At 53.4% G+C, this 23,096-nt stretch overlaps 2 protein-coding genes across 4 annotated transcripts; one reads left to right on the top strand and one right to left on the bottom strand.

The window, feature by feature from the left end:
- The first annotated feature begins 1,614 nt into the window (after window positions 1-1,614).
- Window positions 1,615-2,640, top strand: CCDC85B (coiled-coil domain containing 85B). Its single transcript, XM_007170970.3, has one exon. It carries the CDS (start codon window positions 1,793-1,795, stop codon window positions 2,399-2,401), a length of 609 nt encoding a protein of 202 aa, XP_007171032.2. The 5' UTR covers window positions 1,615-1,792; the 3' UTR covers window positions 2,402-2,640.
- A 599-nt stretch (window positions 2,641-3,239) lies between these two features.
- Window positions 3,240-9,135, bottom strand: FOSL1 (FOS like 1, AP-1 transcription factor subunit). 3 transcript variants are annotated; one of them, XM_057552781.1, is made up of 4 exons: window positions 8,826-9,135; window positions 6,803-7,037; window positions 4,765-4,872; window positions 3,240-4,315 (listed from the first exon to the last, which is right to left on the bottom strand). In XM_057552781.1, the coding sequence occupies exons 2-4, from the start codon at window positions 6,941-6,943 to the stop codon at window positions 3,896-3,898; spliced, it is 669 nt and encodes a 222-aa protein (XP_057408764.1). In that variant the 5' UTR covers window positions 6,944-7,037; window positions 8,826-9,135; the 3' UTR covers window positions 3,240-3,895. The 3 variants fall into 3 exon arrangements, with proteins under 3 accessions (XP_057408764.1, XP_007171033.2, XP_057408763.1); XM_007170971.3 differs by having other exon boundaries at window positions 6,803-7,000; XM_057552780.1 differs by lacking the exon at window positions 8,826-9,135 and adding an exon at window positions 7,714-8,792 and having other exon boundaries at window positions 6,803-7,000.
- Window positions 9,136-23,096: the final 13,961 nt, after the last annotated feature.

Raw genomic sequence — 23,096 nt, 5'->3', positions numbered from 1 at the left:
TTTCTCTGCCCTTTTCGGGGCCTCCCTACTTTGACCTGTATCCTAAATTTAGGGGCTCCACTGGGCTCTATCCTAAGTCTTTTCTCTGAAAAAAAGGTGTCTGGCTCGTCCTCAAGGGCCCTTGCTGGATGGGAGCCCCTCAGTCCATCCTGCAGACGAGCCCCTCTCTTGAACATGGGGCACCTGTTCCCATGGTTTTAACCACCCCCCCCCCCACACACACACACTAATAACCTCTCTTATTCTGCAGCTTAGAGCTCTGTCTGGAAGTCCACATCCAGACGGCCACCTATGTGTGACTCCACTCTGTCCCCCACAGGACCTTCAAAAGCCAGACAGACCTGTGGGTCTCCCGGATCTGTTTCTTTCCTGCGTTCCTATCTCGGTGACAGCCCCACCATCCACGCGGTTCTCATACCAGAAACCTGGGCTTTCTCCCAGACTCCTCTCTCCCTACATTCAGTTCTGCTGATTTGCCTCCTGAATATTTCTAGTATCTGTTCTGTCCTCTCCACCCCCACTGGCACTGTCCCAGCCCACTTCTTCTGTATAGCTCTCCTTGCCCATTGACACAGTGTTCTTAGTAATCTCTCTGCCTACATCCCCTCCCTGTGGTCCATCCCACACATAGCCGTCCAAACAACCTTTTTAAAAAATGCGTATTTAAAAATGTTACTCTCCTGCTTAAATTCTTACTGGCCTGTGTAAATGCTCCAGCCTGGTATTGAAAACTCTTAAAAATCTGGCTTCTGACTACCTTTGTTACCTCCCTTCCTCTCTTACCACTTTCTCTAAGCACCTGCCTTTCCAAAACAAACAAATAAACAAAAAACCCAAAAAACAAGCTACTCTCACTGTTTCTAAAGCAGCGAGGCTCTTTCAGACCCCAGCGATTTTCATCATGCTATTCCCTCTCCTTGAAATAGCTCTCTCATTACTTGCCAAAGTCCTATGCATCTTTCAGGGCCCTTCGGATATCACCTCTTTTGGGAAACCTTTTGCAGGTAGGGGGTGGTCCCTCAAAATGTGCTCTTCTTCCATTTGCTTTTTGTTTAACGCAGCTTGTCTCCTCTGCCAGATTACGATCTCTTTAAGGACAGTATAAGGATATTGATCGTTTGTTTCTGCATAATCCTTACATACAATAATAGTTTATTGAACAAAAGAATCCCTTGTATGCCCCTCCCACTGGGCAGGACACGGTCCGTGAGAGGGAGAATAGGCTGATGGTGAGCCAGGACGTTTGGACTTATGTTTCCGTGGACTGGGAGCGATGCTCAGTGAGCCGAGACTCTTGAGTTCGAGCAAAGCTAGGAAGGAAAGGAGATCCGTCTGGATTTCGTCCGGGGGTGGGCAGGAAAGTCGGGGGCCGACCCCCGATTCTTGGTTCTCAGAGGGAGCTCGAGCTTGAGGAGGTTTGGAATTGGAAGGTACGAAGCTTCTGGTTTGCGGCTGACTGCCGCGGAGGTCGGTGACGCGGATATCGAGTGTCTGCGAGGGTCTGGGACTCCGCGGTCCAGAGTGGGCGGGGAAGGGTCTCGCTCCCGGCTCCTAGGCCCCGCCCCCTTCCGAGGGAGCTGGCTTGGATTGGCTGTTCTTCCTAGACGTCATGCGGCACCGCCCCGGCGCGCGCCCCGCCGCGTGCCCACCCCCGCGCGGCTGCTGCAGCCTAAGCTAGCTCGACCACAGCCTGTCCGCGGAGCGGATGCCTGAGCCCCAGCGGTGAGGAGCTCGTCGTGGGGCTCCTGGGCCGCGGCGGCGGGCAGGCGATGCTCCAGAGGCTTGAGCAGCCATGGAGGCCGAGACGGGCGGCCTGGAGGAGCTGACGGATGAGGAGATGGCGGCTCTGGGCAAGGAGGAGCTGGTGCGGCGCCTGCGGCGGGAGGAGGCGGCGCGCCTGGCGGCTCTGGTGCAGCGCGGCCGCCTCATGCAGGAGGTGAATCGGCAGCTACAGGGTCACCTGGGCGAGATCCGCGAGCTCAAGCAGCTCAACCGGCGCCTACAGGCCGAGAACCGCGAGCTGCGCGACCTCTGCTGCTTCCTGGACTCGGAGCGCCAGCGCGGGCGGCGAGCCGCTCGCCAGTGGCAGCTCTTCGGGACCCAAGCATCCCGAGCCGTGCGCGAGGATCTAGGCGGTTGTTGGCAGAAACTGGCCGAGCTGGAAGGCCGCCAAGAGGAGCTGCTGCGGGAGAACCTGGCTCTTAAGGAGCTCTGCCTGGCGCTGGGCGAGGAGTGGGGCCCCCGCGGCGGTACCGGCGGCTCGGGGGGCTCTGGCGCTGGGCCGACACCCGAGCTGGCCTTGCCCCCCTGCGGTCCCCGTGACCTGGGCGATGGAAGCTCCAGTACCGGCAGCGTGGGCAGCCCCGATCAGTTGCCCCTGGCCTGCTCCCCAGATGATTGAGGGCACAGCTTCGCGCCGACGCCCGCCCGGATTGCTCCTCCCGCGCGGAGATTGCGGTGGACCTCGGCACCCGGACGCCGCCCCCGCTGCGCACGAGGGGCCGCTGGCATGGACTTAGAAACCCTAACGCTGAGGAGGGCCCCTGGCGCTCGCTGGCGGGGCAGGAGGGGGACTGGAGGCTGGAGCGGAGGGACTTGCTGGGGGCTGGGTGGAGGCTAATAAACTGAGGCGGAAGCAGAGCCCATGGCTGGGGCAGCGTCTGTTTGGGACTCGCCGGCGTTGGGACGAGGGCGGGGACGTTGAGACTGGGTACCATTCCCATCTGGAGGGACTGCAGAACTAAGGTGGCTGACTCCCCCATTACTTCCATCCTGGGGCGGGATGTGGGACCGTGGTAAGCCACTGGCTCCCCCCATCAGGCCCCAGGACAGGCCGTAATCCAGCCCCTGAAGTGTCTCCAGCTCCCTTCCCGGCTCCTTCCTGTCCAAGACAATGGGGCAGGAAGCAGGTGTTGGGGGCCTGAAACCCACTCAGCCTCCTCCCGGGAGGCTGGAAGGGGCATAACAGTGCCCTCCTGTGGGAGCGCTGTGGGCCCCCACCAGGAGGAGGATGGTAATCCTCTTGGCTTGGCACCTCACAGCACTTCTGTTCCTCCTGTCAGTCTTGGAGATGAGGCAGAACAGACGTAGCCTCACTTGTCAGATAAGAAAATCAAGGTCTAGAAATATCAAATAATTTGTCCAAGGTCATGTAGTGAATTGGTGGAGCTGAAATGGGAGCCTAGGGCTTCTGGCTCCAAATCTTCTCCCTTTAGCCTCTGGGTCCAATGAGAGCAGGCTAGAGCTGCAAGGCTTTTATTCCATTTTGGCAGGTTTGTATAAAAATACTCTCTTTAGGAAAATAAATAGCAGCTGCCCACGCTGTGGAGGCTTGGAGCTAAAGTCTTCTCAGAGCTGGGGGCTGCAGGTCAGCTCATCACAGAAACCTCTGGCACCCTCCTGAGCTGTTCCATTTAGGAGGGGCTGGCAGAGTGTCCTGGTTCAATAACCTGGTGCTGCTGGCGGTGGGGCTGGGTGAGTTAGTGTTCTCGGCGGGTAGAGCATCACCTCCTGTCAGGGGTAGGATTGGGTGAATCACAGGAAGAGGGTGATGATGACTATAGGGGTGATCTGCAGGGGTTTAGGGCTCCAGAGGACCTCTGAGAATCTACAAAATCCCTTGGGAGCTGCCCGGAATTTTCTCCAACAAACAGGAACCATTTTGTCTCTGACTTAGTGCAAACTGTGCTAGAGAGGCCAGCTCTAGAGAAACAGTGGGCAGCTTTGGTAGCCCCAAGCTGTCACTACCAGGAAGCAAAATATGCCCAGTCTCATCTGGAGGGATGGAGAAGAATCTGCTGGGGTTGGACATGAGATATGGTCCAGGCCAGCTGGACCAATGGGCAGGGAAATATTGGTGAGGGTGGCACCCGCAGGGAGTGGGGGCTGGAGTGCCTCATAAGGCCAGGAGGGTTGGGGAGCCAAGGGGGTCAGAAGAGGGGTCCCCACTGCTGCTGCTACTCCTGCGGTGGGCTGAGGCACAGGGCTCCGGTGTGCTGGGGTAGGTGAAGACCAGACTGGGGGTGAAAGGAGTCAGGGAGGGTGTGGTCATGAGCGTGGGAGTGTGCAATGCTTCGGGTTCAAGCACAGGCCCTGGGGAAAGGGAGATACAAGGCACAGAGCGGGAGGGGGCTGGTGGGCTGCTGGTGCCACTGGTACTGCCTGTGCCGCTGGTTTCGCTCTCCTTGGCCCCTTCTGGGATTTTGCAGATGGGACGGTGGGCTTCCAGCACCAGCTCCAGGCGCTCCTTCTGTTTCTGCAGCTCCTCAATCTCTCGCTGCAGCCCGGATTTCTCGTCCTCCAGTTTGTCGGTCTCCTGTGGACGATCAGGAGAGGAGTCAAGAGGATGAGGGCTGAATACCGCGGAGCCTCCCGCGGTGGTAGTGATTGGGAGGTTGGGCCGCGGAAAGTGGGGGGTGGTGGCGAGGGGGCGGGGGGAGTGGGGCGTCTCCAGCAAGTCTGGACTACAACTCCCATGAGTCGATGGGAGAAAATGGGCACGACTCCCATCAGGCTCGGGGGGCATCTTCGAAGGACATTGTCGGTCCCAGCTTCAGCTCTTCTCTGTTCAGAGTGAGACGTGCTGCAATTAATTTTTAATCACTTTTTCCTCGTCGGAGTGCGCCTCCGACAGGGAGCCGGGGGGGGGGGAGGGGACTTCATATACCGGCGCCCCCTGCGGCCCCGCGGGCTCTTGGGAACTGGGGGCCTTCTGGGGTTGGGTGGGCCGGGACTTGGGCACCCTCCGCACTCGCCGGTGCTCACCGCCTGCAGGAAGTCGGTCAGTTCTTTCCTCCGGTTCCTGCACTTGGCCGCGGCTAGCTTGTTCCTCTCGCGCCTCACTCGACGGCGTTCCTCCTCCTCGGGGCTGATCTGGGGAGGGTAGAGAGAGCAGTGAGGTGGACTCTGTGCTGCTGGCCCAGTGATAGGAGCCTGGCGGAGGGCATGGCAGCGCAGGGGCGCCCTCAGCCTGCGTTTTGGGACCTCCGCACCCCGACCGGTTCCCTGCTTTAGTAAGCTTGGATGAGTCATATTTCCTCCTCGCACCCAGCTTTTGCCTCCTATGATTTCTCTCGGAATGCCCTTCCCGTCCTTCTACAAACCTTAACCCTCTTCCTCTCCCAGGACTCAGCTAAGATCCCCTACCCGACCCCAGCCGTTCCTGGAAGACTTCTTTCATTCCGCAGCTATAAGTGGCCTTTCCTCCCCTGAGCCTCTGGGACCAGGCCACTCTTTTTAAAAGGAACCTCATTCTTTTCAGTATCTTGATAACCAGGTCTCCTCTTCCCCAGGGGCTGTAAGCACCAAGAGGGGCTAATGGGAGTTGCTAAGTAGTTGTTCATCGGGAATCTACTATGTGCCAGCTAAGAGCTTTACACAGATTCCTTTTTTCTTTTAATCATTTAAATTTTATTTTATTTATTTTTTATACAGCAGGTTCTTATTAGTTATCTATTTTATACATATTAGTGTATATATGTCAATCCCAATCTCCCAGTTCATCCCACCCCACATGCCCCCCACCCCGCCACTTTCCCCCCTTGGTGTCCATACGTTTGTTCTCTACCTCTGTTTACACAGATTCTTAACCCAACTTTTCGTGTAAGGAACTGAAGCCAAGAGAAGACGAATAACTTGTTTGTGGTTCCAGAGCAGAAATTAAAATCCACTCACTCTATTTAACATTGAGAAAGAGGCCAGCTGATGGAGACCACCTCCCCCGAAAGGACCCCACTCACAGCTCACAGCCCCAGTCTAGGAGTACCCAGGATCATGGCTGAAGGAAGTCCAGGAGCCTGCCTCTGGGGCTTACACCATGGTCCCCTTCCAGTTGGTCACAAAAGCCAGCCATTCTGTTTCTGGGGAAGTCACCCCTGGCTGATCGCACATCTTTCTTAGGATCCTGACGTCCTCCCCATCCTCTACCCTGCTGTCAGAGCAAGCTCTTTAAAGTGCAGACCTCACCCACTATAGTCTCAGATACCAAAATGCCCCAGAGAGAGGAAAGAGGAACCACTCCCTAAAGACCCTCTAGCTCTTATTCATTTATTTTGGCACAGACTTTATTAGCAGTGTGCTGCTAAGAACCCTGGTTTGGGAGGTAAGAGTTCCCAGCTCTCTAAGCTTCAAGCCTTCTCTTAACCTCCTAGTGAGACAGTGTGGATTAGTGGTTACGATTTGACTTTAGAATTGGACAGACCTGTCTCATTACTCACTACTTGTGTGATCTTGGGCAAGTGACTACCTCTCTGTGCCTTCATTTCCTTGGCTGTAAAATGGGGAAAACCAGAGTTCATAATAAGAGGGTTTTCGTGAGGATTAAATGAGATAGAGAAACAGAGCCTCAGAGAGTAGCTGAAGGGAACCCTCCTCTTTCTGTTCTCTTCCCAGCAACATAGACAGCATAAGCCCGCCCTCTCCATACCTGTCAGCAGCTGGAGACCCTCTACTGTCCACACAACTTTCCACACATACACCTTACATGTTCTCACTGCTACCTCTGTTCCTGCTCCTGCCATCCCCTCTTCCTGGAATGTCTTTTCTTACATCTTTCTCTCTATTCAAATCCTACCCATCCTTCTAGGCCTGCAGGAAGCCTTCCTTGATCCAGAAGTGACTGCTTTTGCCCTCTGGGTCTCCCCAGGGGATCTCATCACTTTCTGTCTTGGCCAGTAGTCACCAGTGGGTCTGTTCTCCCCATGCCCCTTCTAAGCCTGTGTTCTCCTTCTGGGCAAGAGCCTATGCTCTGCACCTCAGCACCCCTGTGGACACAAGAACCCATGCAAACGCCACTGCTTCTTACCTGTTCACAGGGCCGGCGACGCACTGCTGGAGTTGGGCCCAGGGCCCGGATGACTCCTGGCCGGGGCTGTGGGGGACTGTACTGGGGGTAGGCCAGAGGCCTGGGGTAGCTGCTGGGTCCCAGGAAGTGAGGCTGAACCATCCACTGCAGCTCCTGGCTGCCACTCACAGTGTTGATGCTTGGCACGAGGTGGAACTTCTGAGGGATAAGACATGGCGGGCCAGGGATAAGGTCTCTGTGGATTGAGGGGCTTCCAGTAATAAAGTGTGAATTCCAGGTGCTGTCCCAACCACTTTACAAATACTGACTCATATAATTTGCACAACAGTATCTTCATTTTCCGACAGGAAAACAGTTGTCCCTAGACACACAGCCAATAAGTGGGAAGTGGGGTTTGGACCCAGGCAGCCAGGTTCTTCTTACCCGCTTTTGCACCCTGTCTGAGTCCCATCTACATAAAGAGGATAATGACAGCCCCTAACTTCGAGGGTGACTGTGAGAATCAGGTGAGAGAATGTGTGTGTGACAGAGCCTGGTAACTGGCAGGTGCCCAACACACAGGGGCCATGGTGGGCAAGAGCCACTGCTCTGGGTTCAGGCTAGCCCAGTTCTAATCTTAGCTCAGCCATTTACTGGCTGTCAGGGCGAATTATTTAACTTCAGTGTGCCTCCGTTTCCTTGTTTTTAATATTGTCATAGGTGAGGATTACAGCATTTCACTGATGCTCACAAGTTCCCTTCAGTAGCTCTGAAATCATAGTTGAATTGGCAACTTCTTTAAAAAAATTAGTGGCACAAAATAATGGTGGGTTTTAAAATCAGTGGGGTCTTGGATTCTGTGAGGTAAAGTAAATGAGGTGGAAACTGCCCATCACAATGCAAGGCTGCACAGTATGCGCTCCAGGTATTACCTGTCATGATACTTTCAGCCAGAAACGTGAGGAATGGGTTGAGATGGGGGCTCAGTGTTCCGGAGGAGAACTGGGTTCAAGCCCAGGCAAGTCTGGACAGCAGTGTCCCCGGCTCAGCGCTGCGGGCACAGTGACCCAGTGACCCCAGTTCCGGGCCGAGGTGCCGCCGGCAGCATCTCCCGCTCCCGAGGTTGTCCGGGCCCGGGACGCTCCGGGCCAGGAAGGGAGGGGCGCTCCGGGTGAGTCAGCCACCGTGACTCGGCCGCCGTGACTCGGCGGAACGGACGCCGCTTCTTCCCTCCCCTAGCGACACGTGCTCACGGCCCCTCGACAGGAAATGGGCACCTGCAGCCTCCCGGGTCTCCCCGCAGCCCGCAGCGGGCGCCGTTCGGGGCCGAGAGTCGGGGGCGCGGGAGTTGCCCGCTGCAGGACCTCGCGCACTTCCGGCACCCCGCGGTTTCCACCGGCCCCAACCCGTAAAAGGGTCAAGGGCCAGTCTCCCGGAGCCCACCAGGCTCCACTGCGCCGAGATGGGGATGAGGACTTGGCGACGGGGTGGGGAGGGACAAACAAACGGTCAGGCACACGGATGATCACAGACAGACTGCCGAGGATTCGCAGTCTGTCGGGGCTAGCCTGGCGGTGGATCCCGTGCGTAGGGACATCTCGGCGGCCGCGGCTCAGACTCCGGACCTCGGAAAGTGAGTCCGAGATGGATCAGACCCTCTCTGATCCTGTCGGGGCTAGGACTAATCCCGGACTAAGGGGTCCCCTTCCGACGCAGATGGGACAAAGAAATTACCGGTGAACAGGAAGAAGGAAAGAAGGTAACGAAGACGAAGGGACAGATAGACAGCAGACAGAGACGGGAAGGGGTTCGAGCGCGAGAGGGGATGTTCGCAGATGTTTGCTCCGCCCGCCGTGCCCCTTCCGCTGGGTTGTGGGGGAGACAGTGCCCTTAGACAGCGGAGAATGGGCAGAATCCGCTGCCACTGCTCCGAGACCCATTCCCTGCTCCTTGTTCCCGGTCCCAGTCCCCGAGTGTGCGGGAGCGGCCCGCACAGTCCCAGGCTCCGTCCACCTGGGGATCCCAGGCGTCGGGTTCCTCTCACCTGCTGGCCTGTCGCCGGGGGATGCGCCGGGCCGCCGTACGCACCGCCGGCCCCGGAGCTCGGCCCGGGTTCCCCGTAGTCTCGGAACATGCCCTGGGCTGGCTGCTTTGTGGGGTCCGCGTCGGCGGCTTCGGTTCTGACTCACTCGCTCCTAGCGGAGTCTTTTCTTTTTATGAATGAGAAGTCCTCGGGCTGAACCACTTCCACTGGGGGTGGGAGGGGAGAGCGGGCGTATCGCAGAGGCTCTGGACAACTCTGGGCTCCACCTCTCCAGACGCACTGCCTTTTGTCAGTCCGCCCTGAACTTTTCATCGCCTCCTACGGTCCAGTAGCCGACTTTTGTTGGGCAAAAGGGGCGGACTTGGCGGCCCCCAGAGACAGCGGCGGGTCCGCCCCCTCTGACGTAGCTGCCCATACATGGTGCAATTTCCTCGCCGCGCCCAAGTGGAGCGAAGGATTCCCCTGCGGACAAACACACCTGAGAGCAGCCGGGCGCCCCGCCCCACCCAGCCCCGCCCAGGCCCCAAGCGCAGACCCAGACCCCCGCCGCCAGACTCCAGAGCCTCTCACTGCTTGGTCTGGCCTCAGTGTTTGCATCCGTAAAATGGGACGAAATAATCACATAGCGAGCTTGCCACGCGTGGGAAGTTGGAATGAAGAATGTGAAAGGGGTCTGGAAACTGTAAATCGGATTATAAATGTGATTGATGTAATTATTATCATCATCATCATTTACTGCCAGGGACCGTGCTACTGCCATTATTTCATGCCAGGAATCGTGCTACTACCATCCAAGTCATGGCGTGAGGCCCATTCACTGGCATTGTTTTAAGGTTCAGGTATACTAAAAAGTAAATAAATGATAAACCAGGGTTACCAAAATGGTGTATATTTTAAATGCTTACAATGACACGTTAATGCTTTGAACTACCCACAAATACAATGCAATATAATTACACTACTCACAGGATAATTTCAGGAGCTATAACAAATTTTAATTCAGAGCCCCTATAAGCAGTGAGAGCCTGTGGTGGGACACAGTTGTCCTGTGCTCTGATAAACGCCATCTTCTTTAAATACTGTAACTGCTCTTCCAGGACTGCGTAGTCACCAGCCTTGTTTGGGGATTATGTCAAAGGTCTGTGTGAATGTGAGGCCAGGACCAAATGTCAACAGCCAAAGACCAACAACCATGGGAGGTAGGTGTCGTTATCATCCCCATTTTACAGATGGGGAAACTGAGGCTGAGAGATGTTGAAATGAGGTGCCTAAGATCACTAAGCCAGTGGCTGAAGCAGGTTGCCAAATCAGGGCTGTGGGAGCTCCAAGCCCAGGCTCAGGCAAGAGTTTTCAAAGCCCTCACAGACAGACATGTTTTCACACATGCACAATATCAGTGCTGAGAAACCACCCCAAAACTTCTTCTTTGCCTCTTCCCATTCTACAGATGAAGAAACTGAGGCCTGGAGAGAATAAGGAGCTGCCAGTGTCACACAACTACAGAGAGAGCTGGGATCTCCTGCTTTCCACTGGTACCTCCTTTTTTAAAATTTATTTATTTATTTATTTATTTATTTTTGTCTGTGTTGGGTCTTTGGTACTGTGCGCAGTCTTTCTCTAGTTGTGGTGAGCGGGGGCTACTCTTCGGTGCAGTGCGCGGGCTTCTCGTTGTCGTGACTTCTCTTGTTGCAGAGCATGGGCTCTAGGAGCGCAGGCTTCAGTAGTTTTGGCACATGGGCTCAGTAGTGTGGCTTGGGGGCTCTAGAGCTCAGGCTCAGTAGTTGTGGCGCACGGACTTAGTTGCTCCGCGGCATGTGGGATCTTCCTGGGCTGGGGCTCAAACCTGTGTCCCTTGCATTGGCAGGCAGATTCTTAACCACTGTGCCACCAGGGAGGCTTTCCACGGGTACCTCCTTTTGATCAGCTCCAGTTTTGTCCTCAGGGAAGGAAGATTTCAGGAAGGTGGGGACCTGGGCTGCCTTCCTTGGGGACAGAGGCCAGGGTCAGTGGACACATTCAGGACTTAGAGACAAGAGGCCAGCTTGGTCCTGGGCTTCCAGTCTCAGTACTATCATTTTCTGTCTCTGTTACCCTGGGCGGGTCACCTTCCTTCTGAGTCCCACTCCCAATGGGTATAATTGAGCCTCCTGCTGACCTCATGGGGTTGCTATGGGATCAGATGAGATCACAAATGTGAGAGTGCTTTGTAGGCTGTAAAGTGATGTGCACTCAGAAGGTGGTTACCAGCCTGGTGCCTCTCCCTTGCCCTTATTCTACTCAATGCTTGTCATTCTCTAAAAAGAAAAGGAACCACCAGCAGTTTACCAGAATGAGAAATATATGGGGGTGTGTGTGTGCGTGTGTGTGTGTGCACGTGCGTGCATGAGAGAGAGAGAGATTTTTTGAGGCAGTGTGATTCATGGAAAAGAACAGGTATGCTGGAGTCAGACAAGCCTGAGTTCTGAATTCGAATTCTGGTTAGGCTGCTCACCAGCTGTGTGCTCTGGATGAGGCATACAATCTCTCAGAGCCTCATCTGTAAAATGAAGACATAACGATAACTATATAGTGATAACATCTCAGGGTTGTCAGAGAATAGATATAAAATAATGTCACATGCTTCATACAGCATATAGTGAAAATTTGACAAATAGCAAAAATAATTACGTGTTAATAAAAAGCCCCAGGGGTGGTAGCTTTGGGGGCTCTGATCGCATGCTAAGGTACTCATGCGCATGCACACACACTAACTGATATCTGAATTCCTTGGCTAAGTCCAAGCAGGACAGGTCAAAGTGACACAGGCAGCCAGGTGGTGGCACATGCGAGGCCTAACACAAGTCAGCCTTGACTGCATTCGTCTGCCGGCTCCAGAAACACCACCCTGCCCCCACTCCCCAAGCAGCCTGGGACAGTGACTGAGCAGGGGCTCAGGTTTCGTGTGTGTGTGTGTGTGTGTGTGTGTGTGTGTGTGATTGCATGACTCTGAAAGTCCCTTCCTGCTCTAACCGTCAGTTGGAGCCACAAGGAGGTCCTTTCAGAGGCAGCACATTCCAAGCTCCTCAGTCACTAACGCCCGCCTCGTGGCTGCAGTAACGTTCCTGGCCCCTGACCTCACCAGCTCCCACCCAGGGAGGCCTGGTGAGAATCCCAGGGGGCCACAGTTGTTTCAGGAGTCTGGGGGCTGGAAGGCCTGAAAGACCCAGGCATTGTCCCTTGGCAGCTGTGTGAGCCTGGCTCAATCACTTTCCCTCTCTGAGCCCCTGACAATCCCCACCTCCTGGGGCTGCAATGAGGCGAAAGGAGGCAGTGGATGAGTGTGCCTTGCGCCCAATAGGTCCTGTCAATGCTCCCAGGGCACTGTAGGTGATGTTTATGTTTTCCAGTTTCCGTTCACTTTCTACATTGAAGTTTATTTATTTTTAAAATTGAGGTGAAATTCATATAACATACAATTAGCCATTTTAAATTAATTTTTTAAAAAGTCTATTAATTAATTAATTTTTGTTTTTGGCTGCGTTGGGTCTTCCTTTCTGCACATGGGCTTTCCCTAGTTATGGCGAGCTGGGGCTATTCTTCGTTGTGGTATGCACACTTCTCATTGCGGTGGCTTCTCTTGTTGCGGAGCACGGGCTCTAGGCCCGCGGGCTTCAGTAGTCGTGGCTCGCGGGCTCTAGAGCGCAGGCTCAGTAGTTGCGGCGCACGGGCTTAGTTGCTCCGCAGCATGTGGGGTCTTCCCGGACCAGGGATCGAACCCGTGTTCCTGCATTGGCAGGCAGATTCTTAATCACTGCGCCACCAGGGAAGTCCCTTCCTAGCCATTTTAAAGTGTACACTTCAATGGGATTTTGTGCATTCACGATGTTGTGCAACCACCACTCCTCTCTAGTTTCAAAACTTTTAAATTATCCCAGAAAAACACTCCATATCCATTAAGTAATGACTCCCAATTAGCCCCTCCTCCCATCCCCTGGTATCCACTAATCTGCTTTCTTTTTCTACAGATTTGCCTCATCTGGACACTTCTTATAAATGGAAAATTTACTGTACAATTTGTGACCTTTTGTGTCTGGTTTCTTTCACTTAGCATAATGCTTTCCAGGCTGATGAGTGTTGTAGCAAGTAGCAACACCTCATTCCTTTTTATGGCTGAATAATATTCAATTGTATGGCTATACAACAATTTATTTATTCATCAGTTGATGGACGTTGGGTTGTTTCTACTTTTTGGCTATTATGAATAATGCTTCTATGGACATTGTGTACAAGCCTTTGTGTGGACATGTGTTTCCATTTATCTTGGGCATATACCTAACAGTGGAATTGCTGGGTCATATGGTAACTCTCTGTGTAATCTTGTGAGGAACTGCTAGACTGTTTTACACAGTGGTTGTACCCTTTTACATTCCTACCAGCAGTGCCTGAGGGTTCTAATTTCTCTACATCCTTGCCAACACTTATTATTTTCTGTTTTTAAAATACATCCTAGAGGGTGTGAAGTGATTGTGTCTTTTTTTTTTTTGGAATTTTATTTTATTTATTTTTTTATACAGTAGGTTCTTATTAGTTATCCATTTTATACATATTAATGTATATATGTCAATCCCAATCTCCCAGTTCATCACACCACCCCCCCACCCCACCCCCCCCCCGCCTCCCCCCCTTGGTGTCCATACATTTGTTCTCTATTCATTGTGTCTTGATTTGCATTTCCTTAATAACCAATCATGTTCCTTAATGACCAATGAACATCTTTTCATATGCTTGTTGGCCATTTGTATATATTTTTTGGATAAATGTGTATTTAAGTCCTTTGCCCATTTTTAATTAGGTTGTTTCTTTTTGTTGTTGCTGAATTATATGAGTTCTTTATATATTCTGGCTACCAAACGCTTATCAGATATATGATTTGCAAATGTTTTCTAACATTCTGTAGGTTGTCTTTTCACATTCTTCATAAAGTCCTTTGATGCCCAAAAGTGTTTATAATTTTTTTGAAGCTCAGTTCATCTATTTTTCCTTCTGTTGCTCATGCTTCCAGTGTCCAACTGAAGAATCCATTGCCAAATTTGAGGTCATGAACATTCACCCCTATGTTCTCTTCTAATAGTTTTATAATTTTGATTCTTATATTTAGGTTGTTGATGAAATTGAAGTTTAACATACCTACAGTAAAGTGCACTCATCCAACATGTTCAAGTCAATGATTTTTTACATGTATGTAAACGCATGTAGCTACCACCCTGATCAAGGTGTAGGGTATTTCCAACAGCCCAGGACCTCTTTGTGCCTCCTCCCACTCACCATCCCCCATCTATAGGTAACCACTATTCTGACTTCTAGAGTCATAGATCAGTGTTGCCTGTTCTTGAACTTCTTGTAAATGGAAACACACAGCATGTACTCTCTTGGGTCTGGTTTCTTTTTTTTTTTTTTTTTTGCCACACCATGCGGAATGTGGGATTCTGGTTCCCTGACCAGGGATCGAACCTGCGCCCCCTGCATTGGAAGCGCGGAGCCTTAACCACTGGACCACCAGGGAAGTCCGGGGTCTGGCTTCTTTTACACAGCATGTCTGAGGGAGTCGTCTACATTGTTGGGTAAAGCAGTAGCTTGGTCTTTTCCATTACTGTGTAGCATTTCATTGCACAAATATCCCATAATCACTCTCTACATTCTTCTGATGATGATATTGGGGGCTCTCCAAGTTTGGGGCTCTTCTGAATAAGGCTGCTGTGAACATCTTTTTTTTTTTTTTTGGCTGTGCTGCACGTGACTTGCAGGATCTTAGTTCCCCAACCAGGGATCGAACCCGTGCCTCCTGCAGTGGAAGCACGGAGTCCTAACCACTGGACTGCCAGGGAATTCCCTCGTGAGCATTCTTGATATGTCCTTCGGTGGCCAGTTGCACTCACTTCTCTTGGATATGTGCCCAGGGTGGATTTGTGGGTCATAGGGTACCCATAAATTTGGCTTTGATTCTCTCCAACAGTTCTCCATCCCACCAGCAGTGGGTCAGAATTCCAGTCTCCCCACATCTGGAGGTGACATTTCAGTTCACTCCAACAAAAAGATTTCTTTCCCTTGGTCCTAGTCCCCTCCCATCTGTTCTGGACACTCTCCACAGCCTCCAGCTTGCTCCCTCCCCTCCACTTCCCAGGAGCAGCCTGAGGAATTTTTAAAATCCTGACAATGTTCACAGAAGAATCTTTTACAATTCTGACCATTTCACCCTCAGACTTGGACCCTTCCGAGCCACCACGGCACACTTCAAATTGCTACACAGGAGGGTCTGAGGTCTGGGAAGGGGTGGGGTCAGGATGCTTGATACACTCTGTGTTCTTTTAGGTTGTCTGTTGATTGGGGGACTTGGAGGGCCAAAAGGGTCACACTAGTGGCTCACGCTCATGTAGCTCTTATGAACCAGGCACTGTTCAAAGTAATTCATTAATCCTCACAACAACCCTGTAGAGACAGATAATAATATTATACCAATTTTACAGATTAGGGAATGGAGGCATAGAGAAATTAATCAACTTGCTAAAAGCCACACAGCAAGGAAATTGTGGAGCCAGGATTTGAACCTAAGCAGTCAGTCTCCAGAGCCTGAGCTCCTCACTGCCTTACTGGTCTATCCTTTGAAAACAGCCAGAATCCTTAACATGGCATCCCAGGCCCTTCCAGGTGTGGGCCACCTGCCCAGGCTCCTCCCTCAGCAGCACCCAGTTACTCTCTCTGCTCCAGGCTTACTACTGGACCAAGCTTCTCACCTTTGCACAGGCTATTCCCTCTGCCCACAATGCCCTCCCTCATCCCCTTGCCTGGCCAACTCTCATCTTGCAGGTCTCAGTTTCCCCATCACTTCCTCAGGAGGCCTTCCATGAGTCCACGAGTCCTTTATTTATTTACTTATTTATTGGCTGCATTGGGTCTTAGTTGCGGCACGTGGGCTCTTTCTTTGTGGCATGCGGGCTCTTCTTTGTGGCACACGGGCTTCTCTCTAGTTGTAGCGTGTAGGCTCAGTAGTTGCAGCGCTCGGGCTTAGTTGTCCCACGGCATGTGGTATCTTAGTTCCCCGACCAGGGGTTGAACCCACGTCCCCTGCATTGGAAGTTTGATTCTTAACCACTGGACCACCAGGGAAGTCCTCATGAGTCTTTTTTTTTTTTAATTTTTATATATTTATTTATTTTTGGCTGCATTGGGTCTTCGTTGCTGCACGCGGGCTTTCTCTAGTTGCGGCGAGCAGGGGCTACTCTTCGTTGTGGTGCGTGGGCTTGTCATTGTGGAGCATGGGGTCTCGGTGCGCGGGCTTCAGTATTTGTGGCTCTCTGTAGAGCACAGGCTCAGTAGTTGTGGCATGTGGGCTTTGTTGCTCCGCGGTATGTGGGATCTTCCTGGACCAGGGCTCGAACCCGTGTCCCCTGCATTGGCAGGCGGATTCTTAACCAGTGCGCCACTAGGGAAGTCCCATGAGTCCGTAACCTAGGTTAGATCCCTCATGTAATAGAGTCCCATAGCACTATGCAGGCTGTTACATTTTTTTTTAACCTGCTCAGAATAATTTTTAAAGATTTTCTGTTTGGGGGAGACAAACACAAAACACTATATATATATAGTGCGTGTAAGACAAAAATTATTTTAAAACATGATTTTTATTTTTTACTTTGCCTTACGTTTTTAAATTTTTCATTGCATTTGTTTTTCAACTAGGCAATACATTTACATGCTTCAAGATCCAGAAGCTACACAAGGGTATACAGTGAAAAGCCTCCCTCTCTATTGTATTCAGTCTCTTGCCTATCTTTTTACCCAGAAGTTAGCCTGCTCTATACCCTGTTTTGCTCCTTGCTTTTTTGTTTTCTTATATCTTGGAAATGCTTCCACTGAGTATATATAGACCTGCCCCATCAAACAAAAATCTACTTCGTTGAGGTATATTTTACATTCAGTAAAATTTACATTTAAAAAATGTGCTGGTCTTGTGTTTGACCATTTTTATTCACTCCTGTAAGCACATTCCAGTCAAGATACAGAATATTTCCATCCGCCAGAAAATTTTCTCCTGCCCCTTTGCAGTCAATCCTCCCTTACCCCAGAAAGTCACGTATCTCGGTTCTATCACCATAGATCAGTTTTGTCTCTTCTAGATTTTCACATCAGTGGAATCATACAGTGTGTGCTCTTTTGTGTCTGGTTTCTGTTTCTCACTGTTATGTCTGTGAGATTCATCCAGGTTGTGGGTAGCAGTAGTTCACTTCTTTTGATTTCTGAGTCTGGTCCCATTGCATGATGGACATGTTTATCCATTCTCCTGAATTAACAGAGTTAAAGTTGAATGGAACCAGCAGTTGGGGAGGTAGGGAGGTAGACTTTGTCCTGGCCCCAAGGTGTTTACAGCCCCAAAACGGGATCAGCTGCTGAGGAAAACATCCCTGGTGGAAGATAGAGAGTGCTGGGGCCAGGAGCTGGAGAGCGCCAGGGGCATTACAGGAGCCCCCGGGAAGGAAGAATGCTTTCCTATTGCGAGGGTAGAGGGAGCAGGTTTCCTGGCTGATGAGTATCTGAAGATGGGGGAGATACTTCTGGATTTGGAGTCAGTAGGCTTTACAAAGGCCCGGGGGTTGGGGGAGGCGAGGCCTGGCTCCCTGTTGTCCAGGGCATGTGGTAGAATGTGTATTGGGACCACGATGGGAAGGGTGGGCCGAGTGAGGCCTAAGCCAGGGCCCTTAGTCCCGTTTGAGGGGCTTGACTTGGGCTGGAGGACAAGCGGACCCCTGAGTGCTGTTTGAACGGGGAAGGGACCTATGCTCACTTTACTGAGGCTGGAGTCTGGGGAGGAGGGGGCTGGAGTCCCTTATGAGAAGGTCTTCTGGCCCGTGGGGTTGGAGGGAGCCATTTGGTGGGGCCCGGGCTGAGGAAGGGGGTGGGATGAGAAGGGGCTGGGCTGCTGCTTCCAGGGCCTAGGTATCACCCTCCTCATTCCCCAGATGCCACTGAGCACTGGTCCCTCTGCTGTCCTTTGAGCCTCATGCCACCCTGCTGTGAAGGCAGTCCTGTCCCCAAGATGCAGAGGAGCACAGGAGGGAAAGGAGCCGGGCTAAAGGGTTACAGGGAGTCGGGGCAGGGCCGACCTCTCCATCCCAGGGCATTGGGGAGAGTGTTAACTACATGGTCCCAGCTCTGGCTGCACCTCTGATTTGTGCTGGGACCTCAGGCCAGTCTTTTTCCCTCTGGGAGCCTCAGTTTTCCCTTCTTGCAGATTAGTGGTTTACATACGGTGATCCCTAAAACCAGAGGTTTCAGCAGAGGTGCGCTGGGGGGAGGGGCAGGGCAGACTGGGCCGTCATCCCTCTTCCAACCAGCGCGGCTCAGGGAGGCAGGAGGGATAACGATGTGAGCTCTGGAGTTGGATGGCCTGGGTTTCAGTCCTGGCTGTGTGACCTGGGTCATTCTCTTCTTTATGCTTGTTTCCTCACTTGTAAGATGGAGATCATAATGATTGTACACGCTCTTCAGGGGATTATTGGGGCAGTACACGAGGGAAGGCGTGGATGGCACTTAGCACGGGACTGGTATAGTAAGCGACCAATACATGTTAGTGAGGGATTTCTTGCTGTTATGTTTTGTGCCATGTGGACCATTTCCTCTGAATGCAGGACATCGAGGGCTCTGCTGTTGGTGCCCATGATGGCGCTCTGCCCACTCAGCCTGGCCTCTTATTTCTTGGAGTAGCTGCTGTTCCCTGCAGACCCAGGCCCAGGGAAGTTGGGGACTGCCACTCAGTTCTTGGCCTCTCCTACCCTCCCAGGCCTGAGGCTTCCCGCCACCTCCGGGCTCCAGGCTCCGGGTGCCAGCTCTGGCTGTGGGCCAGGAGGGGGATGAAACTCTCATCCTGGGAGGAAAGGCTGGCGGGCCTGGGCTGGGCTAATAAACCGCCCCACCCTCACTGGGAGGACCTCTGGGCACCCGTGTAAACTGAGTCATGGGGGGCAAGGGGGTGAGTCATCCGCTTGTGAGTGGGAGCCAGATGGGCAGAGGTTGTCTGCGTGGGGTCCTGGGCTACACGCCACAGAGCCACACCCTCAGCTCCCCTCGAGTAGCCAGCGGGCCCCTGGCCCCGGGCAGAGGGCGCAGGGCCGGCCTGCTGAGGGGCAGTGGCCTGGAGGCTGGACTCTCGGTGTGCACGTGTGTGCCTGTGTGTGCGGGCATGAGTGTGTGTGGTGTCAGGGCCGGGGGCAGGCAGACAGGAAAGGGAGGCTCTGACGCGGGGGTGGGGGGGGGTGCGGGTGGGAGGGAAGGATTGGGCTTTGGAAGGAAGTCAAAACCCTCCAGAGGAAGATTTTGGCGGGAACGCCTCGCTACCCTCTCCTGCCCTCTGCGGGTTAGGCTTATTTTTTTTTCTGCAGGAGCCAGCTTTCTCCCTTTAGCCTTGGAGGAGCCAGGGTCCCGTGGGTGAACTGCCTGTCCTCTAGGGTTTCCAGGGGCCTGAGTTGGGACGTGAGGATAAAGGGTCCCCAGAGACCACTTCAGACTTCACCCCAGGGAGGTCTCTGGCCCCTGGGGCCAGAGGTGCTCAGGGAGAGGGGGGAGCACCCTGCCGCAGGGGTGTGCACAAGTGCTCGGGAGTTGCAGAGAGCCTCCGGAGCATTTCCAGCCTTGACCGTGGCCGTTACTTAACCTCTTTCTGCTCAGTTTACTCCTCAGGAAAACGAGGGCTCTGAGGACCAAAAGGGGTGAATGCGTACAAACTGCTTAGAGTAGTGTCTGGAACAGAGCAGGTCTGCATGTGTGTTTGTTCTTGCTATCTGAGCCTCAGTTTTCCCATCTGAAAAATGGGTAAGGGGGGGAATGCCTGTGGTGCCCCTTGTCCGGCTGTCGCTCTGGTTCCAGTCTCTGCTGTTATTCCCTAGGAAGCTGCCCCGATGCCCTGCCACCCTGCCCAACTCTGTCCCTCTGTCCAGCCTGGGGGGTTTTCAAGCCCTATTGGGAGGCCAGTAATCAAGGAAAGGTGGGTTTGGTGGGTTTCTGGGCTAGGTGCCCTCAGGTTACTCCTCAGCACCTGGGGGATGCGCGTCAGAGAAACGGGGAGTTTCCCTCCTCAGATGAATCAGCTGTGTGACCCAAGCCTGGTCTCTGCCAGGGCCCCTCCCAGTGGGCGGGAGTGGGGCACAGCTGCCCTGCTGGGAAAATCCCCAAAACCTCGCCAAAGCTCTGGCTGAAGCTTTCTCCCGACTCAGCTGTTTCCTGTCCTCCTGGCCCCAGCCGGAATCAGGAGGTGGGCAGAGATTCTCCCCACTCACAGGCTAGCCCCTCTGCAGCCTCCTGCCTGGGCACTGGGGGTTCGCGGTGCATGCGAGCGGGAGTAGGTGCAGTGCGGGTGTCCTCCTTTTCCTGGCTCCGTCATCCTTCCGTGGTCTTATAAAAGCGAGCAGAGGACAGGGGCTTGTCCAAATTTACCCAGCCTGGCCTACCCCGGGTCAGGGCTGCTCCCTGACGCCTGTATGGGAACGGGCCAGCCAAACAGGACACAATCCCCTGCCAGCCTGAGTGGGTGGGTCTTGGGAGCTCTTGCCCTGGCAGGGGAGCAGTCCCCACTGTAGGCCCGGGAGGTCCTTCCTGCTTAGTAGGCTTAGTCACTCTACTCTCTGGGCCTCAGTTTCTCCAACAGTAAAATGGGAATCTTAGTCTTGGCCCAGCTTCTCTCTCAGGTGGTTCTGAGGACCGAACCTGTGTGCTTCACAAATCAGATCCTAAGTCCTTGCTGGATCTCAATTATCTCGGCAGCCCCCCCTCACCACAGCACTTTCATATAGTGGGGGCTCAACAGTGCACTGGGTGCTGTGGAGCTGAATGACTGGGATTCAAATAGTGAACTCTGTAACCTTGAACCAATTACTGAACCTCTCTGGGCCTCAGTTTCCTCTTCTGCAAAATGGCAATAATAATAGAGCTGGGCGAAGCTTAGGTAACGTAGGTACACACTTAGCACAGTGCCTGGCTCTTGTTATGGATGGAATGAGGAAACTGAGGCCCAGAGACAGAGGGCAACTTTCATTCAGTCACTCATTTATTCAATCATGTTTATTTGGCACTTATGCTAAGCCAGGTCCTATGCTGGATGCTGAGGACACCCTGTGGGATAAAGTGCAGCCACTGTCCTTGAGGGGCCTCAGATGCACAGATGAGAGCCACAGGTGCGTGTGCGTTATGGGAGCCTGGGGTGAGGATGGATGGGGGAGGGGGAACCTCTGAGAGGATGACACCTGAGCATGTGCATCTGAGATCTGGAGTCAGCCAGGGAAGCGGGTGAGGGTCAGGTATACCAGGCGGAGGCAACAGCATGAGAATACGCACAAAAGTGAGGAGGCCAGCGGGTGTGCAGGAAGAACACAGGCAGCTCATGGTTCTGGACCCAGAAGTAGTGAAGCAGGGAGTGGAGGAGATGAGGCTGCAGGCAGTGGCAGGGGATGGACTTGAGTCACTCATTCATTCATTCAATAATTTATGAAAAGGTTGCTCTGGCCACACACTGTGCTAGGCCCTCTGGGGACAGGGCTGAGATTTAGGCATTGTTCCTGCCTTCACTGAGCATAGTCTGGGCACGTGGCTTAGGGGCCAGCAGCGGGAGAGAGACATTAATCCAGTGGTTACATAAGTAACCCCTCGATCCTTGCTGCAGGGCAGGTGTTCAAGCAGAAGGAGGAGCCTGAGGCCCAGGGCTGCCTGCCAGGGGTGAAGGGAGAGCCAGTTGGCTCCGGCAGGGTGAGCACGGGCAGAACGGGGCGCCTGAGGGAAGCTGGCGCAGCTGGGGGTGGGGGCTGGGCCATAACGGGCTCAGCGGAGTGGACTCTAAGTTGCAGGCTGTGGGGAGCCACAGAAGGGCTTTGAGTAGCAGATGGACACAGGCCGCTCTGCAGGGCAGCGGGCAGCGGGGGGAGGGAGGGGGAATGGGGCAGAAGAGGCAAGTTGCAATGGTTTGGGAGAGTGAGGAAGGGGCTAAAGCAGGGCCATGACGATGGGGAACAGGCGCTAAGTGTGTGAAATGCTTACTTATGGAAGAAGAACCAGGTGGTGTTGACACCACTTGGGCATCTTTGTGGGACCCACAAGGGCCTGGCCAGGATCCTCCCAAGCCTTGGCCCCATTTGGGTAAGTGCAAGGCACTGACAGTCTGAGGGGCACCAGGCTTTGACCTGGAGACCACCCAACCCTGGGAACTTCCCAGGGCTGGGCTGAAGGGGACTCAGCTCTGGGTGCGGAGGAGGCTGGGGAGGGGGCCGAGCCAGCATCTATGACTCACCTACTTCCACCCAGTCAGCCTGGTGGCATCTCCGCTCCCCTGCTCCAAATTCCAATTTGATGAGGCTGCTGGAGGCTGAGTCAGCTCCGGCACGGCACGAGAGCAACGTCCCAAGGGGCTCCCTGCCAGGAGCCCCCAACCAAGCCCAGGGCCAGGGCCGGGGCCGGGGGCTATGAAGCCAAGCTCCCAGAAGCTATAGCAGCCTCAGCTGAGCGGTATGGCCCAGGGAGGTCATTTTGAGTGAATGTACCCACTGGGTTGCAAAGAGCTAACTGCAGGTGAGGCCAGGGACGCCACTCTGCCTGAGAACTGGGGTGCAAGTCTTAACTCTGCCCAACTCACTGCATGACCCTGAGGGAATCTATCTCCCCTCTTGGCCTCAATTTTCTTGACCATAAATTGGGCCAAAATCTTCTCCTGTTAGGTTGCGAGAATTAAATAATCCATATGGGAGTGATGTGCAAACAGTCTGGTGGCCTCTGTGATGGTCAGGGTGGTGGGAGAGGTGAGTATAAGTGGAAGGACTTCCAAGGCTTCTTAAGGTTGTGCAGGTTGTTCACTGCACAAGGATATCCAGCCTAGGCAGTTGAAACCCAACCCATCCTCTGCTCACCAGACCATGTGCCCTGGCCTAGAACTGCCAGGACCAAGGAGGTACCTTTCTCTAGTGGGCACAAATATACCCTCTGAGCTAGCAGTAGCCCCTCAGACTTTGCTGGGCCAAATCTTTGAATTTATGGGAAGTCACTGAGAAACTGATTCTGATTCTTGGGATGGAGAAGAAACAGGGCCGGCTTTGCAGAGGCTCTCGGAGAGGTTCCCAGCCTTGGCTGTGAGGCATATCTTACTACTGGAGGCAGTTGGGGGGGCCCAATCAGAGAAGAGGGGCAGTCTCTCCTAGCCCTGCCTCTCTCCAGCAACCAAAGCAGGTAACCACCAACACAGTGTTTTCAAAAACACTCAAGACA

This window comes from Balaenoptera acutorostrata, chromosome 9 (genome assembly GCF_949987535.1).
Source record: "Balaenoptera acutorostrata chromosome 9, mBalAcu1.1, whole genome shotgun sequence".
NCBI lineage: Eukaryota > Metazoa > Chordata > Mammalia > Artiodactyla > Balaenopteridae > Balaenoptera > Balaenoptera acutorostrata.
Note: the sequence above shows the minus strand (reverse complement) of the source record. Positions and strands in the feature narration are given on the sequence as shown.

Bases quoted from the DNA above. Each gene is read 5' to 3' on its own strand.
- CCDC85B (XM_007170970.3), top strand. From the start codon at position 1,793: ATGGAGGCCGAGACGGGCGGCCTGGAGGAGCTGACGGATGAGGAGATG.
- FOSL1 (XM_007170971.3), bottom strand. From the start codon at position 8,915: ATGTTCCGAGACTACGGGGAACCCGGGCCGAGCTCCGGGGCCGGCGGT. The intron at 7,001-8,825 runs GTGAGAGGAACC...CTTATCCCTCAG, and splicing joins CCCCGGCGACAGGCCAGCAG to AAGTTCCACCTCGTGCCAAG. The intron at 4,316-4,764 runs GTGAGCACCGGC...GATCGTCCACAG, and splicing joins TGACCGACTTCCTGCAGGCG to GAGACCGACAAACTGGAGGA.